This window comes from Antechinus flavipes, chromosome 1 (assembly GCF_016432865.1).
Source record: "Antechinus flavipes isolate AdamAnt ecotype Samford, QLD, Australia chromosome 1, AdamAnt_v2, whole genome shotgun sequence".
In the NCBI taxonomy this organism is placed as follows: Eukaryota; Metazoa; Chordata; class Mammalia; order Dasyuromorphia; family Dasyuridae; genus Antechinus; species Antechinus flavipes.
The window spans coordinates 1,141,118-1,159,918 of NC_067398.1; the positions used below are offsets into that span (position 1 = coordinate 1,141,118).

The 18,801-nt window shown below is 55.0% G+C and overlaps 1 protein-coding gene across 7 annotated transcripts in view; it reads right to left on the minus strand.

Moving 5' to 3' along the window:
* The window catches only part of UBP1 (upstream binding protein 1), a 28,766-nt gene extending 11,079 nt beyond the window's left edge, over positions 1 to 17,687 (minus strand). For 4 of the 7 annotated variants that reach the window (XM_051977319.1, XM_051977311.1, XM_051977278.1 and 1 more), the window contains exons 1-11: positions 17,301 to 17,670; positions 10,520 to 10,671; positions 9,012 to 9,088; positions 7,769 to 7,874; positions 7,226 to 7,332; positions 6,333 to 6,485; positions 6,095 to 6,205; positions 5,791 to 5,901; positions 2,606 to 2,709; positions 563 to 617; positions 321 to 414 (exon numbers count right to left, since the gene is read on the minus strand). In XM_051977319.1, the coding sequence (XP_051833279.1) occupies positions 321 to 414; positions 563 to 617; positions 2,606 to 2,709; positions 5,791 to 5,901; positions 6,095 to 6,205; positions 6,333 to 6,485; positions 7,226 to 7,332; positions 7,769 to 7,874; positions 9,012 to 9,088; positions 10,520 to 10,671; positions 17,301 to 17,413 (1,183 nt within the window). In that variant the 5' untranslated portion in view covers positions 17,414 to 17,670. Of the gene's footprint in view, positions 1 to 320; positions 415 to 562; positions 618 to 2,605; positions 2,710 to 5,790; positions 5,902 to 6,094; positions 6,206 to 6,332; positions 6,486 to 7,225; positions 7,333 to 7,768; positions 7,875 to 9,011; positions 9,089 to 10,519; positions 10,672 to 16,109; positions 16,219 to 17,300 lie in introns of those variants that run through there. The other 3 variants (XM_051977283.1, XM_051977291.1, XM_051977301.1) reach the window with 3 other exon arrangements.
* Between the last annotated feature and the right edge of the window lie 1,114 nt (positions 17,688 to 18,801).

An 18,801-nucleotide genomic window follows, 5' to 3' on the forward strand; every position in this document is an offset into this window, starting at 1 on the left:
AGATGGGACTTAAGTTTGTAATAGGTATAGAGAAAGCAGCCCAGGCAACAACTCCCCTCCCCCGCCAGAGATCAGGCCATTGTGTTGCAACTCTCACGGGGGGACATGGATTATTGAGGCCTTGTGAAAACAGAGCCGGCTCCGCCATCCTGCACCCCAGGCGGGGACACACTGGCTTGTAAGCCCCCCAAAGCTCCAAGAAGAGCTCTTGGCCAAAGCGGGTGCTCACAGACGGGCTCGAGATCCCCCCAAGAGTTCAGAGTCTCTGCTTCGATCCCGTTTGTGACAGAGCAATACTTGGGAAGGGGAGGGGCACGTACCTGAGAAATTGGTGAAGAGCCTCGAGTAGGTGGCGAACCTGTGCCGGAGCAGCCATTCTTGGGTCTCCTGGATGTTGGCTAATGGATGCAGTTGCTGGGGGAAGGGGAGAGCAGCATGTAGAGCCCACATTTAGCTCCCCACCCCGGCCTGCCCCCCACGGCCGGCAGCACCAGCACCCACAGGCGTGAGCTGGAGGCCGGCTCGGCCTTCCCTGTCACACACGTGACAGAAGGATACTCACTTCACTGGGGCTCTGGAGAACCAGGTCTGCTTGATAGTTTGGAGGGGAAGAACTGCTATGAAAGAGAAAAGGGAGAGAGGGGAGCTTTGAGAACGAGTCGCTCTCATGCGTCTGGCTAACCGAGACTAGCTCCACGAGCTGGCGGCCGCTATGTCTGAGCCTACCAGGAACCAGAACATCGCATCCTGAGGTGGCCCCCTCCCTCCACTGGGGAAGAGCAAAAAGGCAGCACGGTCTCCGAGAAGAGTCCCGAGCTTGGAGTCGCCAGAGGAGGACTCTCGCTCCGGACAAACTAGGCCGCCCTGGGCAAGGCTTCCTGTCCCACAAACTAAGAGGGTTGGACAGGACGGTCCCTCCTAGGCTGGATCTAAGAGCTCCCTGCTTATGCAGGTTCTGCTCAGCTTTCTCCAGTCCCAGTAGCCCTAGCGGCGGCACGGGGACCAAGGACCCCTTCGAGGGGAAAACTGTGAAAGAAACCCAAAGATCATAAACAAAGTCCTAATTTTTACAAATGCGCCATGTCTAGGGCCTGAGTTTAGGGATCCAGGGAGAGGAAAGTGGCCTTAACCAATCTAACCACCAACATCTGGGCCCTAAAAACACTGGGATCAGCCCACAGTCTGGGGCCCGGTGGGCGCGTGGCCCTCACAGAAGGCACCAACGGCGACCGCTCCAAGTTCCAGCGGAGTCTGAAGTGAGAGACAGCGGCCGAGCAAGTTAACCTAACCTTGGGGAGAGAGGTGAAGCTTCCAGACCTAAGGAGGTGACCGTCTCCCAACATCATGTGGAGGTCAACGTTCTGAGCACGGGGTCCGGGAGCATCCAGGAGTGGGAAGAGGCGGCAAGTTCAGGCCCCATTAAGACTAAACTTAAGGAATTGGGGATGTTTCGGCTGGACAAAAGAACACTCTGGGAGACACAAGAAGCATTTTCAAGCGTTAGAAGGGCTCCTCTGCGGAAGAGGGTTCAGATGTGTTCAGTCAGCCCCTGCCCGAGGAGCCGAACCGGGGATGGAGGCCCCAGGGGGCCAAGCGAGGCTTCATATCCATCGGTAAGGAGGGGACGGGCTGCCCTGGGAGGCAGAGCCTTGTTCCTCTTGGGAGGTCTTCGAGCAAAGATCTGCACAAGCCCTTGTGAGGGAGGTGGGGGCAAGATCTCATTCAGGAGCCTCTGAAGTGCTTGCGAGGAGTCGCCCCCTTTAGCATCCAGCCTGACCCCCCAGAAGGGGAAAACTCCAGGTCCCAGAGGCCTGGGATCGATCTGCGGAGCTGGGCCTCCGGGACACAGTCAAGCACAGCCCCGCGCTTCCTCCGAAGCTCCCGCCAACCCGACTGACCCCGACAGAGGCCGCTCAGAAGCCGCGGGACCGCGGCGCGCTAGAGGAAGAGGTCCCGACGTACGGACGGCAGCAGGGTCTTCCCCAGAGGGCCTGGCGGCCCAGAGGGACTGCAGGCAGATGCGAGTTTCGCTGCTGGAAGCATTTTTCCATCTCCCAAAGCAACAGCAGCCTGGGGCTCGGGGTCTGCCTCAGAGCTAAGGGGCTGCGGCGGCCTTCTCACCAGCCGGACGCCGTGGGGGCAGGGACTTGGCGGCGACCCGGTTCCCAAACGCCGCAAGGAGGGAGCTGCGGGTCTGAGCCACGCGAACCCGCCTCCTGGGGAGCCAGTCTGCTGCCCTCTGCCCGAGCTGACAAAGCTCTCAGCTAGAAGGGGGGGCACCGGGGACAAAGGTGACCAAATCTCGAGGAGTGAAAGAGCAAAGTGAGAGAGTGGGGTGGGAGGGGGCTAGGAGTCAGAGACACAGAGATCCTCAGAGAGGAGGTCCCAGCTCTGCCCACAGACAAGCGGCTCCTCGATCTGCGACCCAGGGAAGGGCTCCTGAGGACAGCCCTGCATCTCACCAAGGAGAGGCCCCACGGCCTCCCTCTCTCCTCCATTAACTTTGGGAAAAGAAAACCGACCTCCCCCCGAAGCAAGTTTCTTCAATGGAGACTGAGAGCAGGGGGCCTGCGGAGCGCCCCGAGCTGCCGGCCCAGGCACGTACCTCTCCGGGATGTTGCAGGTGCTGGTCGGAGCAGGGCTCAAAGTGGGAGCAGGCGCGGGCGCGGGGCTCTCGCGGGGTGGACTCGGGGCGGGCCATGGGGAGCACTGGGGAGGAAGAAGACATAGTCACCAAGGGCTCTGGGACCGTCGGGCTGGCCGCACCAAGGAAGTTCCTCGGACTACAAAGGATGAACACTGACCGTTGCTAGGACCTCGGGCTGCGTCTGGAGGAGCCCGGGGGGGCAGGGGTCCCGTTTCCCCCTGCTCATGTCATGGGCCAGGGAAGGGAGTGAGGAAGCCCACAGCCTCCCTGGGCTCCACGTGGACCCTGTGCCAGCCAGACTGGCCCCTGAGCAGGTGGGGTTGGGGCACCTGCACCTCTCACTGATCTAGAGCAACAAGGACACAGAAAACCCTCGGGGATGGAAACCTGAGAAGGGAATCCTCCTGTAAAGGGGGGGGTCCCCCTACTCCTCAAGCCACCCTAGGTGGGGGGAGGCAGAAAACTGCCCCCCAGTCCTCCTTACTTTAAGCTCCAGAGTCACGACCCAACTATTCCCCTCTAACCCAACGGAGAATCTGGGAGGAGCCAAGCAGGGCTTTACCAAATGAGGGGAGGGAGACGGGCATCCCCCGGCCATGGTGCCAGCCTGGCAATGCTGTTCGGGGCCTTCTCTGTGCCTGACGGAATGCCCAGGGACACTACGAGGCCCCCCGAATCCTCCCTCCCCCGGACTGAGGAGCCCAGAGCCTCTCTCTGCAGGTTGGGAATAGCTGACCCCGAGAAAATGAGGCCCCAGAAGCTCGGGATGGGCAGCCTGTGACCTGTGATCACTGACCAACCTCCGCTCTTCTCCATCATTAAAGCCACTGAAGAGCTAATGAGAATCAGCCTTAGCACCTCCCCCAGAACTGAGACCCTCATGGACCCTCGAGGAATAAAAGCAGTCCCAGGATGACCCCCACTCTGGGGCAAGAACACTCAAACCCCGAGCATCTCATTGGCCAGCCCCCAACTGAGCTTGCCTGGTTTGCAAAAAAGCCCCCAGCAGTCTTGGGACCTGGCAAAGATGCCCGCCAAAAAAGGCAAGGTGCCCACTAGAATATTCCTGGAAAAACTATACCCCCCATTTAAGGAAGCCCCTTGCCCATTGTGGTAACAGAGGACAACTCGGTCCAGCAGGTGTTGAAGGCCAGGACAAAGGGAGGAGGGGCCAGCTCCTGCCACATCCCAGCACGCCCACAAGGCCGGAGGTCACCTGCACTCGATAAACCCTTCCTGCTTCCTCTTCGGCAGGACCCAGGCCGGGGCCCAAGTGCAGACAGATGGGCAGGGGGCGACATCCCAGTGCAGACACCTTGCTCGGACCCGCTGACGAGGTTCAAGCAGAACCTCAGGAAACACTCAATGGAGAGACCCCCAAAGGGGGGAAAACCAACTCTGACCAGCACTGGGCCCACCTCCCAGGTACCTTCCTGAAATGGGTCCCCCCTTCCGGGACCCCCTGACAACTGCTCCCCCATTTCCCCCCTCTGGGATTTAACATCGACCCCCAACCGCTTTTCAGAAGCGGGACCCCTTCCAGACAAGGAATCACAGGGCTTAGGGGATTCTTGTGGGAAGGGCGAAGGACAGAATTAACGCCTCAGCCCCGAGGCCCCTCCGAGATGGAGGAGTGGGGGCCAGGGCAGACCAAGGGCTCCCTAACCCTGCGACTTCCCCGTCCTGGAGGTGACGATGGCCATCTCTAGGGACAAGCCGGCCCCTTTCCCTCTTTTAAGCCCCGAGATCTGACCCTTCAGATCCCAGATACCTGGGAGGAGATGGGAGCAACCAAAGACTGACTGACACCCCCAGGATCAAGGGCCAAGTCACACAGAGGGCAGGGAAAATGACCGCCTTGGGGAAAGGCTGTATCGAGGGGTGCAGCTTTTAAATTTTGGGGGAAAAGCCACATATTGAGGCAAGGGATTAAAAACAAGTCTGTTACACCAAGTGCCAAGTGCCCACCCGAGGACCCCAGAGTCAAACTTCTCTGCTCTGGCTGAGGGCCGGGGGGAGGCCGGGGGTGCTCGGGGGCACTGCTCGCTTGTCTGGACTAGGGTCCCCGGAGCCGAGCCTGCTGTTTGGCAGGCCCAGGAACTTGGCCCCTGTCCGGGCCCGTGCTCCCTTGCCATGGGGCCAGGTGGGGAGTGAGTGAGATCCCCCACCTCAGAGACCCTCTGCTCTCCTGCAGGGAGATCCCACCCTCTGATCTCCCTAGAGGTGTCTCTCAGCTTTCAGGGCTGGCAGGAGCTCATTTAATGGCCAGAAGCTCTCCGATGTGACAGAGCGCCCACGTCCCCCCGATCAGAAGGACCAGAGACTGGGCCGTCCATGATGCGACAGGGGGCTCTGGAACCAATGACCCAACTCCGCCCCTGCCACCTCCTGGGCCCCTTTAAATAACAAAGGCCTCTGGTGAGGGCCGGGGCTTTCTCTGCTTCTCGGGGCACGGTCTCCCCATCTGCTAAGACAAGGGGCTGCCAGGAATCTCCCGAGACCCCGCCTTTCTTTGCCCCTCTATCCAGAGCCGAGCGTGTCCCTCCCTCCCTTTCTGGGGGACGCCTCCTCCTGCCATGCAAGGGATCTGACTTTCAGAAGTTTGGTCCCGGGGGCTCCAGCCCAGCCGGGTTCTGAGGCTCCCCTCCATAAAGGACGGGGATTGGGGTGTTTGGGGGGGGGGTTGCCTTGTAACTTGAAGACCATTTACCAAGCTGGAGCAGGATGGTGTCTTTCTTGCACTGATAAGCATGGAAGGCTTGACAAGTTCCCCAGAACTACTTGTTCCCAGGGAAGGCTGAAGAAGGCCCTCAGGGCTCACGAGCCCAGCCCTGGCCAGGCATGGGGGGTGAGGGGACAGAAAGGGGGGACGTGTCGCACTTGCCCCCATCACGCCCTAACGTATTTGTGGAGCATGTGGAGCAGTGAGGGCCCCGTGGGGCTAACTGCGAATGGGGAAGATGCCCGGGGGGTGCGCGGGGGCTACCCCCCACACTTCCCTCTTAGGGCCAGGCTCCAAGGGTTATCTAGGAAGCCTCCCCAAGGCCGCCCGTCTGGGCTCCCTTCCTGGCCGGGGAAGTGGGTCCTGGACCTAAGGCCGCCCGGGGGTCCCGCACAAGGGAAAGCACGCCGAAGTCCCTTACACTGCCGCGCTTTGCCACAGAGTCGCCGCAGTCTGCTGGCAAAGTCCGCTTGGTGGACCTTTTCTGCTCTTTTTCAACCGGAGGAGCTTCCAATACAGGCTCAAGCCTCATCTGGACAAACACCAAAGAGGGGGCTCAGACAACGAGGAAAGAGCGACTCCCCCATTCCACGCTAGTCGCGGACTCGCTGGCTGCTCTCCAAGGGGGGCCCTGGGAAGCCCGGTGCCCACCCCGGGGCCGCCCCCGCGCTGCCAGCCCCCCTCGCGGCCCAGCCCACAGGCCCGGGCAGGCTGCGCCCCATTACCTCGCTGAGGATGGTAGTGCTGTAGGAAGGCTGGAACTTCTCCCTCTCGGCGGCTGTCCTCTTCTCCAGCTTTTCTCGGTCTGTTTTCATTCTTCGGTCTGCTCCTTTTGGCTAAAAGGAAAAAGATGACTGAGTCTACAGAACGGGGGAGGGGGCAAAAGGCAGGCGTGCCCCCCCCTCCCCTGTGAGGAGCCCAGAGCTGGACTGGTCCTGGAGAAGACCCGCTCTCGCCCCCTACCTTAAAGACTTTGATCTGGCAGCTGGCCGAGTGCAGGTGGTCAGTGTAGTTGCCGTGCTCGTTCTGCTTAAAGGTGTCCACCTGGATTCTGAAAGGAACCCCCTTCTCTCCGCCATGCTTGCGCGGTGTAAATTCGGTGCTGATGCAGTGCACCTGCAAGGGGGGAAGCCCCGTCAGGCTCTCCCGACTCGGAGACCCCTGCCCTTGGCCCCCCCCCATTCGAGGCAGCCTCCCCCAGCCCCACCGGACCACCGTGGAGGGACCCGCGGTCTGCAGCCTGTCCACCCGCCGGGGCTCCCTGCCCTCCCCCCAGGGCCTGCTTAGTTCCTGCCTCCCAAACAAAGTTCATGCTGCTTCCAAGGAGCCTACCGAGATTCTAGCAGCCCTTGGAGGTTCCCTTGGAGGCTCATCTCCTTGTTGGCCCCCTGCCGGGGCTCCCCCGGGCTCGGACCTCCGCCCCCATGGCTCGGCCTACCCACACACTCCCAGGTCTCTGGCTTCAGGAGCCGGAGCGGGCCCTGGTCTGGGGTCTGTCACCTCCCATACTAAGGCTCCTGTCGACCCCCCTCCCGTATTCGTCTCCTGGCGGGTAAGCAGCCCCGGCCGTTCTAGAAGCGCGACCTCTGTCCTAGTCTACAAGAAAGCTCACGCTAACCAGGGGCTGACCCGTGTCACCTACTAGGGAAAGTTAACAAGGTTTTAGAACGAACAGCTCTGGAAAAACAAAGCGAGTCATTAATGTCACCGGCCAACGGAACCCATTTCTCCGTACGAGGAAAAGAGAAGCAGGATTTTTAAAAGAGGAACAGTCTAAGGAAATTGCTCTAAATCCCACAAACATATCAGGACATTTCGGATGAGGAGATCAAGAGGCTTCCAATAGAGATCCAAACCTGAATAAATGCAGAGGTGGGCTTGGCGGGGTCCCAGAGAAACTCAACAGCATTTAACTGGTTGGGGTTTGTCTTTACGTCACTGACTCCAACGGACATCGGGATGTCTGTATGTTTTTCAAAACAAAGAGACAAGAAATTACCATCCTGAGTTTAAAAACAAGAATCACCTATCCCAGGCTTTTAGGATCCTCCTAACTGGGGCAGCTGGGTGGCACAGTGGTCAGAGCACCAGCCCTGGTGGCAGGAGGATCCCAGGTCAATGGGGGTCTTAGCTGTGTGACACTGGGCAAGCCCCTTGACCCCAACTGCCTCTCCCCCCAAAAGGAAAGACGACTCTGATAATCCCGACGCCAGAGCCTTATGGCCAAGCTTTCCTCTGTCCCCTCCCATGGGGGGCTGCCGGGGCGACGGAGAGCAGCCACACTGGGGGTCCGGCTCAGGAGCGGGGCAGCTGTGGCAACCCCCAAGCTGTCGAGTCCCAGCAGGGCTTCGCCTCCTTTTACCCATGAACTAACTCGGGGGGGGGGGTGTCCCACGTACCGAGATCAAGCAGTCGGTCTCCTGGGCGGTTCCACTTCCAGCCTTCTAGCTGCTGGTGCTCCATGTACTGAAGCCGTCGGTCATGGAACACGACGCGAATGACGCTCTGCGGGGACAGAGGAAGAAGGGCTTGTGGTCCCAGGTGGCCGCGGGGCCCTTCGAGAGCCTCCTTCCCAGAAGCGCTCACACGCCACCAAGAGACGCATCTCCCCTGAGGGGACCAAAGCTTTCTGGGCCTGTGGCCACACGAGGGCAGGGGACTCCCTGCTGAGGCCGGCCGGGGCTTGAAAAGGGCACCAGAGAACCCGGTGCCTTCCTTTGTGCTCACAAGTCCTTTACAACAGGTCTACGAGGGCGGCCCTCCCCCAGTGCGGAATGGAAGTCCCAGTCCCCAAGGGCGGGTTGGGGGTGTCTCTCCTCGAGGGCCTGCATTCCCCAGGGCACCAGAAGCGGTGGGCACCTCTAACCCTAACCCCCGACTCACCCACTTTACGGAGGAGAGCACTCTGGCCAGAGAAGGGACAGGACTTTACCTGGAGTGACCCTGGGAGCCAGATGTGGGACTGAAATTACCCCCAAAGAGAACTTCCTTCTCAATCTGCTACAGGAGTCACTCCAAAGTGGCGTGTGGAACGCCACCTCCCTGACCTCCCTCAAGCCCAAGACATGGTCCTAAGAGCCCCCCAAGGGCCTAGCCCCGAGCCCCCGACACGCTGGCGGGGGGAGCTCTGCAAGCGCTCCAAGAGTGGGAATTCCGGCAGGCGGCCGTCTGGGTCCACCCCCCACCCTGCCTGCCTCCACCTCCTGTCAGCCCGAGGAAGGAGACCCCCCCGGGCCCAATCTACTTTCTACCACAGCAGGCCTGGGGTCCAGCCCTGGATGGCCAGTGTCTCCTGCTGCGTTCTCCACCCGACTCACTTGAAGAAAAAGGTTTCACAAACACTTTCTAGCCAACATCTGAGAAAGCAAAGGCGGTGTTTGCCGAGTCCCTGGAGGGACCCTTCCCTGAGGCTATTTAAATTGGGGACAAAGCCCACTGACCCCAGACAAGATTAAAAAATGGGGAAAATGCATCAAGTTTGGTTCTGAAAAGGACTAATATGCGGGTGAGCCGCGAAGGCAGCCGGCGGGAGAAGGTGGAACGAATGACTAAGAATGGTGGATCCCGGCCCAGAGGCCCCCGTGTGTGGAGGCACCGAGTGAAAACTCAGGGCCGCGGAGGGGCCCGAGGGCCATCGCTCACCTTCACCAACTTTCCACTGATCTCAGGCACATCTCCCACTTTCCGGTTGTCCAGCATCCGGATTTCATAGGACTGACCTGTGGCAAAGAGAAGGCGGAGTTCTGTGACCTTACAAACTCCACACCCAAGAGCCGGCCTCTGCTCAACACCGGCTTCTCCCAGCCTCCGGGCCGGCTTCACGGGGCTCCTTCAGGCCACAGAAAAGGCCACAAAGGGCTCCAGGACGCCCCCCTCAGCTGCTCCGAGGCACCCCCATGTCTGGCTGCGGCCTCCATCGGAAACAAGGTCACGGCGCGGCCCCAAGCCCAGGCGTCCCGGGGCCCGAGCCACTCCGGGGAGGGGGGAGGCTGCCCAGCCCGGCGGGGGTCACAGCACCTGCCCAGGTCCCACAGGACGAGCATCTCTCCTTCCAAGCATGCCAAGGGAGAGCCCTGCTCCTGACCCTGAAAAGCTTGTGTAGACCCAGACTGTTGGAAAACACGGACCAAGCTGGCCAGGAGCCAGGGGCCTGCGGGGCCCCCGAGGGGGTGGGGAGGATGTGAGGGCAGGACGGGGGAAGGTTTGTGGCCAACGTGTTGCCCAGGAGCCCAATGGAAGGCATTGGGAGCCGGCAGTGGGGGGAGGGGAGGTGGAGGGTGCCATCCCGGGGGCAGGGGTCCAGGGAAATGCGTTTAGAAGAACTGCCCATGTTTAGCCTCTATCGGGTTCTTTAGGAGAGGGGGGAGGAAAATCTGGAACACAAGATTTGGCAAAGATGAATGTGGAAAACTGTCTATGAACGTCTTCTGGAAAAACAAAAAGCAGCTAAACAAAGTGCGCTGCCGAGTTCCTGGGGCACTGCCGGCAGCTCAGCTTCCCGCACCTTCCATCTAGGCGGACCTCACAGAAAGGCCGAGCCCCTTGGTCGGCCCCCCGGATATCTCCCGGGGGCAAGGCAGCCTAGAGCAGAGAGCTCGGCGCGCCCTAGTGCCCAGCGAGGGCCAGGGAAGACAGCCCATGTTCCCCGTGGCAGCGGCCCCTCCACATGGGCCCGACCGAACAAGCTGGGGCACGTGGGTGGTCTGGAGACACAGAAGCTTGCAGGGAGGTCGGTCAAGAAAACACTAACTACCACAAAGTCAATGGGAAGAATGACACCCCCAAAAGGCCCCAAATTACAGGGAACGAGCCTGCCCAAAAGGCCCGAGAGGGGAGGAGGTCCCCAAGGACGGCGTGCTCCAGGGACCCTCAGTCTTTCAGGATGCCTCATCAGTCACGCCGGGGACTTTTCCTTTAAAGAACCCTACTTGCCACACAGAACAATGACAGGGAAATTACAGTGATACCTTTTTCAAAAAGACATCAACAAAACTTTCTTTTTGAGGGGAAAACAGTCCATTTGGGCTGATTTTTGAGGAACAGGCACTGGTACCAAGCAAACCAAAGACTGCTTAAGAGAAAATAGGCACTTTTTCTCCCGGAGTTGCCCCGTGCCCCCCCCCCCACTGCCTTGCCAGCCCTCCTCCTACCTTGGTTCAGATAAGTGAGACTCTCTTCGTTCAGCTTGACTGCAGGGGATGTCACAGCACACAGGATGTACTGGAAGGGCGGTTGTTTGGGTTCATTCACCAACGGAAGGACAGCCCCTTCCTCCTTGAAAATGGGTAGGGCCAACACGTCACTGAAAAGAGAAGAAGGGGGCTCATCAGCAACGTGCACTCTGGGAGGACGGGGAACAGGAGCGGCTCCTCCAGCCTCCCTCCGCCCCTCACGCCAAACCATCACACGGCTGCGGCCCAACTCGGGACGAAAGCAGGGGCACACGCAGAAGCCCCCAAACCCTGCAGCCTCACACACACCAAGGACGGTTTCCTCGGTGCTGCTGACAGGAGGGAGGGGTTCCTTAAGACAAAGGCTTAAGTTGTTGGAGAACGAGAGGACTTCAGATGCAGCAACGTCCAGTTCCTGACCAGGGATGGAGGGCATCCAATAAGAACTGGGATCTTCTCATCAAGACCAGAGAGAAGTCTCTCTCCGACATCTCCCCCCTTTATCTGTTGTGTTGTGATCAGCCTGAAAGGAGTGCGCCGAAATCTTATAACAGCTTCAGGATCCCGGATTCAAGGATCAGTGCTACCTTCCTCTCTCAGGGAATATAAATACTGGGCTGCAAGGAGAGAAGACCTACACTCAAGTCCAGCTCCAGACACTTACTAGCTAGGGAGCTAGCTCCTATTTGCCTCATCTGTAAAATGGGGATCATGACTCTCCCTACACCTCCCAAGGCTGTAATGGGATCAAATGAGATGATAACTGTAAAGCACTTAGCGCAGTACTTGGCCCACAGTGGGAGCGACAGAAGGTCTGTCCCCATGTCCATTGGGTTTTCTTGGCAAAGACACTGAGGAGTCTGTGTTTCCCTCTCTGGTGGATTAAGGCAAATAGGTTTAAGTGGCTTGCCCAAGGTCCCACAGCTACTATGTCTGAGGCTGGATTGTTTGCCAGGCCCAGCGCTCTGTTCACTGAACCACTTAGCTGCCCCCTGTGTAAATGTTAGTTTTCAGTGTTATTAAGAGGTTCAGACAAGATTCAAACTCGGGCCTTTCAAATTCCAAATGCAGGATTTTCCCCACTAATGCCTCAAGCCCCTTTCCTCGGACAGGCTGTTTCTGCTGACTCCCCTCCACTAAACATTAGCTCAGAAGCTCCCTCTACTTCTGAGCTACTCACGCTGGGGGTTCCCTCCTTGCCTGTGGCTCTGCCTCCAACAGGCTGGATCCTCCCGAACATCCACTGAAGAAGGAAGCTCACCCAACCGTGCTCTCTTGTTGACCACTGCTTTATGTGAAAAGGAGCCCAAGAACAGGCTGCCACTTGGCCAGTGTCCCTATCATCTCCCTGGGCTGCCTCCCCCTGCAGGACCCTCCCAAGTGCCCAAAATTCTCAGGTGGCTGAGCACTGTGGCTAGCAGGACCCTTAGGGCCATCTTCTATGGGGGTCCAATATGGTTGTTTCAGACGGCTGACCCATCCAGATATGCTTTCCCTGTGGAACTCCATGAACCAGACTGACAGCCAAAAGCATCTGATCTAAAGAATCCAGAGAGACACAGAAGTCCCACTAAAGCAGGAATGGATTCCCCCCCCTGCACTTCTAGGAAGAAGTGGAAAATGAATTCTAGAACCAAAACAAAGTCGATCAAAGGGAAAAACTTTAACTCAAGTTATTCTTTAAGTTTTTTTCTGGGCAGGAGGGCGCTGTGTCTACTCAAAAGCACTATTAAATATAGAGGTACCTAATTAAAAATAGTATTTTAACTACCAATAAGGAAGTTAACTGGAGAAACAGATAACTAGTAACAGGGAGATCTTAATGTATGTCTTTTAGACTCAGACAAACCCAGCCAAGAAATAAAACAAGAAAAAAGTTAAGGACCTAAAGAGCACTTTTAACAATGAGAGATGATAGATCTCGGAGATTGCTGAATGAGAACAGAAAGGAATTTACATGTGAATAAGCTATATATGACACCTTTACAAAAACTGACTCTGTATTGGACCAGCACATCATTTACTGATTAAAATGCAATAAAAAAACATTTTGAAGAAAGAATCCCAGTGAAGATGGAGACTAAATAACAATTCTAAAGAACTGGCTGATAAGTTAACATATTATACACGTAACAGAAAATGACAGCAATGAGACAATATAACAAACCTTATGGGATATACCTAAAACACTTCTGAAGGGAAATCACTAAAAACTTTCATCAGCTCAAGAGATAAATTAGTGAATTAAACTTACAACTTTAAAACACTGAGCAAATAAAAAAAAAAACTCTAATTAAATAATTAAATAGGAATTTTAAAAATTAAGAAGATTAATAAAATCAAACATCCAGTGAGCAATAAAATTAGGATGTTTAAAAAAAAACAAATAAATACCTAATCAAACTGTAAAAAGGAGAAAAACAAATTATATTTAAAAACCAATTTGTATGAAAAATGAAAAAGCAGAACTTACAGCAATTGAAGGAGAAATAAAGAAAATCATTAGAAAGGACTTTGCTGAGTCATATGCTAACAAAACTTAAGGATAGTAACAATGAGGTGATAGGAGGAATGAACAGAGTGGTTCAATATACAGAGCACCACACCTGGAGCCAGAAAGCCCTGAATTCAAACCCACCCTGAGACTTAACCAACCATGTGCACCCTGACAAGTCATTTGACCTGTCTGCCTCGATTTCCCCATTTGCAAAATGGGGCTAATAACAGCACCTATCTCCCAAGATTGTTGTGAGGATCAAATGGATAATATTTGTAAAGCACCTGCCACATAGCAGGCACCTAACACATGCTTGTTCTCTTTCTCTCTCACTCATAATCATCACTAAAGCTAGAAATGCTCTAGCAACAAGAAAAGAAAAATAAATTGAGAGAATAAAACACAAGTAAAAGAGAGAACAAAATTACCACTTTCTCTAGATAAGATGATGTACTTCTTGCTATTTGGTGGTTTTCACTTGTGTCCAACTCTCTGTGGTCCCACCTGAATATTTGCAGGCAGAGATACTAGAGTGGTTTGCCTTTCTCTTCTCCAGCTTATTTTACAGGTAAGGAAACTGAGGCAAACAAGGTCATACAACTAGTTTAACTATCTGAGGTCCGATTTGAACTTAGGAAGTTAAATCTTGGCTCCAGGATCTGCACTCTGTACTATGCTTTCCTGATGTACTTAGAGAACCCTAAGGAGTCAACTAAAAATTAGTATTTCAATTATAATAATTAACACCAGCAAAGTTGAAAGATAAGAGACAACCCACATACATGTGGGCATTCCTTCATATAAGCAAAAAAAACCCAGCATGAAGATCTAGGAAGAGAAATTCCATTCAAAATTATTCCAAATTATGAAAAATGCTATCCACCTCCAGAGAAAGTACTGATGGAATCTATATGCAGATTGAAGCATAATTTTTTAAAAAAAAGGTTTTAATAGTATTTTATTTTTCCAAAAAATGTAGTTTTCAACATTCACCTTAGCAAAACCTTGCGTTCCAAATTTTTCTCCTTCTCATCTCCCCTCCCCAAGACAGTAAGCAGTCTGCTATAGGTTAAACATGTGCAATGCTTCTAAACATATTTCTATATTCATCATGAAGCATTTTTAAACTTTATTATTTTTTGACTTTTTGGGTTGATGTATTTGTTTTTTTTGCAATTAGCTAATATGAAAATGTTTTACATGCCTGCATATATGTAATCTGTATCCAACTGCTTGGTATTTGGATCTCCCAAAAAAATTTTTTTTAATATAAAAAAATCTTTCTTTATATATATAATTGAGGAAAAAAATTAAATGCTTAAAAAAATCACTACAAAAGCTAGAAAAAAATGTGCAAGTGTTTCTTTGAAAATTCACCTAAAGACCATATGAATTTAAATTTACCTATAAGACAATACATACAGAAATAGACCTAAGTAATTAAAGAAACAGTACAGGCTCTGGGCTATAGAGTAAGTCAATACTGAGTGTCCCAAAGTCTCAGTATGATATTAAAAATCATTAAAGCTTTTTTTTTTTTTTGAAAAAGCCATCCCACATTAAAGCTTTAATAGCTATAAACTGCAGACTTTTTAGACACTTGGTATAATAAAATGACAATACAACCCGAACTAATTTATTTATTCAAGCTATACCAATTAAAAATCCCAAGGAATGTTTTATAGAGCTAGAAACCAAACCAAACCAATTTCACATGTAAGAACAAAAGAATCTTAAAGAGTAATCACAGAAAAAAAGAAGGCTCTATCAAAATCAGATCTCAAACTGTACAACAAAACAGCAATCACTAAAATGATTCATCTTTGGCTTAAAGCACTTACTAGGTACTAGACCCTCCCCTTCCCTCAGGGCGTTCCTAAGTAATGGGGGGACAGTTAAGCAAACATACAAAATATCTAAGAAAATCCCTAGACTTAAGAAGGGTTAGGAAAGACTACAGGTAGAAATGGATTTTCAGGTGGGATGTGAAAGGCAGCCGGACAACGCCCAGGAGCAAGGAGGGGGGGGGTCTTGTTTCTGGGGCAGGAGGAAGGCGGGGTCACTGGATGGAAGAGGATATGGGGGGCAGTGAGGGGTCTAAGACAGGAAAAGTGGGAGGGGGCACGTTCTCTGTTTTTTTTTTTTTTTCAATTTAAGCAGATCCTGGAAGTGACAGGGAATGGCTGACATTTGCTGACTGGGGAGAAGGGGGGGAAGTTCAGCTGGACACCTTACAGGCAGCTATGGCCACGGTCCAGACTGAGGGGCAGCCGCTGCAGTGGAGGGGAGGGCTCACTTGAGAGATGGGTAGAAATGTACAGGAAGGGAGGGGGATGAGGGAGAGTGAGTAGTCCAGGGTGTAGTCCTGGGGATTCAGGATGAAGGGACCCATACTATAGGAAACATGGGGAGGGGGGCTTAGAGGGTAAAAGGATGAGTTCTGTCGGGGATGCTGAATGTCTCCTGGACATCCAGCCCCAGAGTCAGAAAGTGAGGGTGGGGGGTATCTAGGGTCCATCTAGGGTTAAAGGGCACTGTCTGGAGGAGGGGATGAGTGACCAAGAGCACCCAGAGGCTGGGGATCCATGAAACTTTTGGAAAAAACAGTTTGGGTGGAAGGTCAAGGTCAGAAACTGGCTCCTAAGGTGTGCAGGAGAGAGAGATGGCAGAGGGACCTTGACCTCCTGAGGGACAAAGGAAGACAAGCAAGGTTCCTTGGGACAGGGGTTAATGGCAGAAAAGAGCAAAAAGCCAGGGTGGGGATGAAGGAGGAGGCAGTGACAGGAGAGAACTCGATGCTGGAGACCAAAAGGGGAGTCAAGATTCAGGGTCTCAGCTTTTTCTGTAAAATACCAGGCACACATCGGGTTTACCCAGATCCAGATTTCATCTCAGTGCTGGACACAAAGAGCGTTAATTGGGGAAGATCCATTATTTGGAAAAACTGCTAGGGAAAACAAATGCCGCCTGGCAGGCATTCAGTTTAGAACAGTCCCTTCCAAAAACCAAGGTCCAGATGGATAGAAAAAATCCAAATCAAATAAGCAAATTAAAGAAGGAAAGGACGAGTACCTTTCAGACCCACAGCCGTGTCCCGAGTTTGGCGTGATAAACATTTTTGCCCAAACGAAACGAAAAAAAATGGGGGACAATTTTCAACCGCATTTCTCGATCAGCTTTCACGATGACATAATACAGAGAAGGGTTGACTCCCGCGCCCAAGTCTGCGACATCCCCCCCACAAGAAGAGCAACAGCGCCTCCCGCCATTAAGACGAGCGGTCCAGAGCTCTCCATCCGCACAAAGGAGAGGCGGAGGCGGCAAAGGAGGACTGCAAGATTGGGGCGGGGTCGGGGCTCTGCACAAAGCCCCCTGGGGCTCGGCCTAACATGGACGCCCCTGCAGTCCGCCGCCATGTTGCCGCAGTGAGGAGGGGGGGAGAAGGGGAGAAGGGAGGGGGAGCCGCCGCAGTGGGGGGAAGAGGGGAGGAGGAGGGGGAGCCGCTGCAGTAGGGGGAGAGGGGCGGGGGAGCAGCCGCAATGGGGGGAGAGGGGCGGAGGGGCCACCGCATTGCAGGGAGAGGGGCGAGGGAGCAGCCGCAGTAGAGTCAGCACTGCAGAGATGCGCGATGCGCTCCGCGCGGACACCCAATCCCCTTAATGGGGGTTAATGTCCGCCAAAGGAGGGGCGGCATCTCGATATACCGATAATAATAAAACCGGACAAAGACCCGCGGCTCCTTTTTCCTTCATTTTTTCCCCTTCTCCACGCTAGCTCCAGCGATAACCAAGGCGGTCGCCATGACGATCGCCATGACGATCACCATGACGATCACCAAGGCAGTCACCATGGCGATCTCCATGGCGGTCACTAAGGCGGTCACCATGGCAACGTGGAGAAAGAAGGGTGGGCACCAAGCGACTCAGGGCGGATAACCGAGGGGTCCCGCACAAAAATGGAGTCAGGAAGACATCTCCTGCCACACCGCCCCCCATCCAGACTCGCCCAAACCCCCAGCTTTCACACTGGCCGCAGGAACGCCACAAAAGCACCTCACATCATAGGCACCTCCTTGGACTCCCTCCCGCCCGCCATTCCTCCGTCCCACGTGACCAACCAGACCCTGCAGAATAGAGGGCGGGGCCAGCTGCAGGGTCCCCCATTCCCCCCCAGCTCCCGCCCCAGCTCCCGCCCAGCAGGGGGTAGGGTAGGGGAAGAGGTAAAATAGGTGGGGCCGGCCCCGCCCCAAGGCCCAGGCCGCACCTCATGCTGTAGGCGGCTGCACCCAGCTCCTGCCCGATGCCCGTCAGGCTGGCGTCGAAGTCATGCACCAGGCCCGCCTCCACCGCCTCGTCCATCTTCAGCACCCAGGCCATGGCGGCAGCGACGATGGGGATGGAGACTGATCGGTGGGACCGAGTGGAGCCCGGACGGGAACCGAAGCCGAGATCGAAGCCCGAGCACAGTGGCGGAGAAGACCCCAGCCCACGGGCCACAGCAATGCTCACGCCGCTCGGCCAGCCCCGGCCCGCCCTCCTCCGGCCCAGCTGCCGGTCCTGGACCCAACTCGGCTTGCTATGCGCATTGCGGGGCCCCTGTGCGGGGCGCCGGCCTTCTCAGCCTTCAGCTCGCGACCCTGGCTCCCGCAGCTTCCTCAGCAGCCAGACAGAGACTCCTGCCTCGGCTGCCGCCGCGCCGCCGCCACTTCCGCTTCCTCAGGCGCGCGCTCTCTACTCGCCCCGCCCACCTCCAAGCCTTGCGCACGCGTGGAGAACTTAGCGGACTAGAGGGCGGGGCGCTGTCTCGAAGGACTTCCCCCTCCACATGCAGATTAGTCTCCCACTCGGCCTGGGACCTAGGCGAAGACAAACCGGAAACAGAGGCCAGCTGACTCTCCCGCCCCTCTCCAATAGATTGACAAAAAGGGGGACCAATAAAGATCGCCTGGGGGTGGGGTCAGCGCGGAAGTTTCCGCTTGCGTGTGGTAAGGCGGAAATGGACGCACGCCGGGCACGTGCCTCCAAAGGTGGGGACTTTCCACCCCTCCCCCAACACACCTACTAGCTTGCGGCGCCTCCTCTCTCCGGAGGGGGAGCCCGAGCCTTTTTGGGGACTTGGCCAACAAAGCTATGCTTCGAGGCCTGGGTGCACTCCATTGGGCGGGGTCGGGGGGGGGGGTGCGGGAAGAGCGTGCCTTCCTCCTTCCCCCACTCTGCACGTGCTGCCAGTGAATGCCCAGGCTGAGTCCCCGTCCTAGCCCGGCCTCAGTTTCCCTCTCTTTCACCTTAGCGGGCTGGGATTCGACGCCCTAGAGCTGGATGCTGTACGCAAATAATGAGCACCTACTATGTGTCAGATCCTGGACAAACTGCTTTGTCCTCGAGGGAGGGGGGAGTTTCCAGAATAAAGAGGCAGGGGGGAGGGGGAGGGATGAGACAGCATGCAAACAATTAATGCATAGCAGCTGCATCTGAGAGGATATGCCCATGTGGCAGGGGATGGGGGGAGTATATATAAGCATAAGGATATGTTGCAGGTGAAATTGAGAAGAGATATGAACCAAAATTGTTACATATAAGAAATCCACCAGAAATATTGCAAAGGAGAAATCCACCAGAGATGCAGCAGAGGGAAAGAGACCAGAGATGCTGCAGAGGTGAAATTCACCAGAAATGTTGCACAGGAGAAATCCACCAGAGAAGTTGCAAAGGTGAAATAGACAGGCCTGAATACTATCTTGGATATGGGAGTGTGGGGGGAGAGG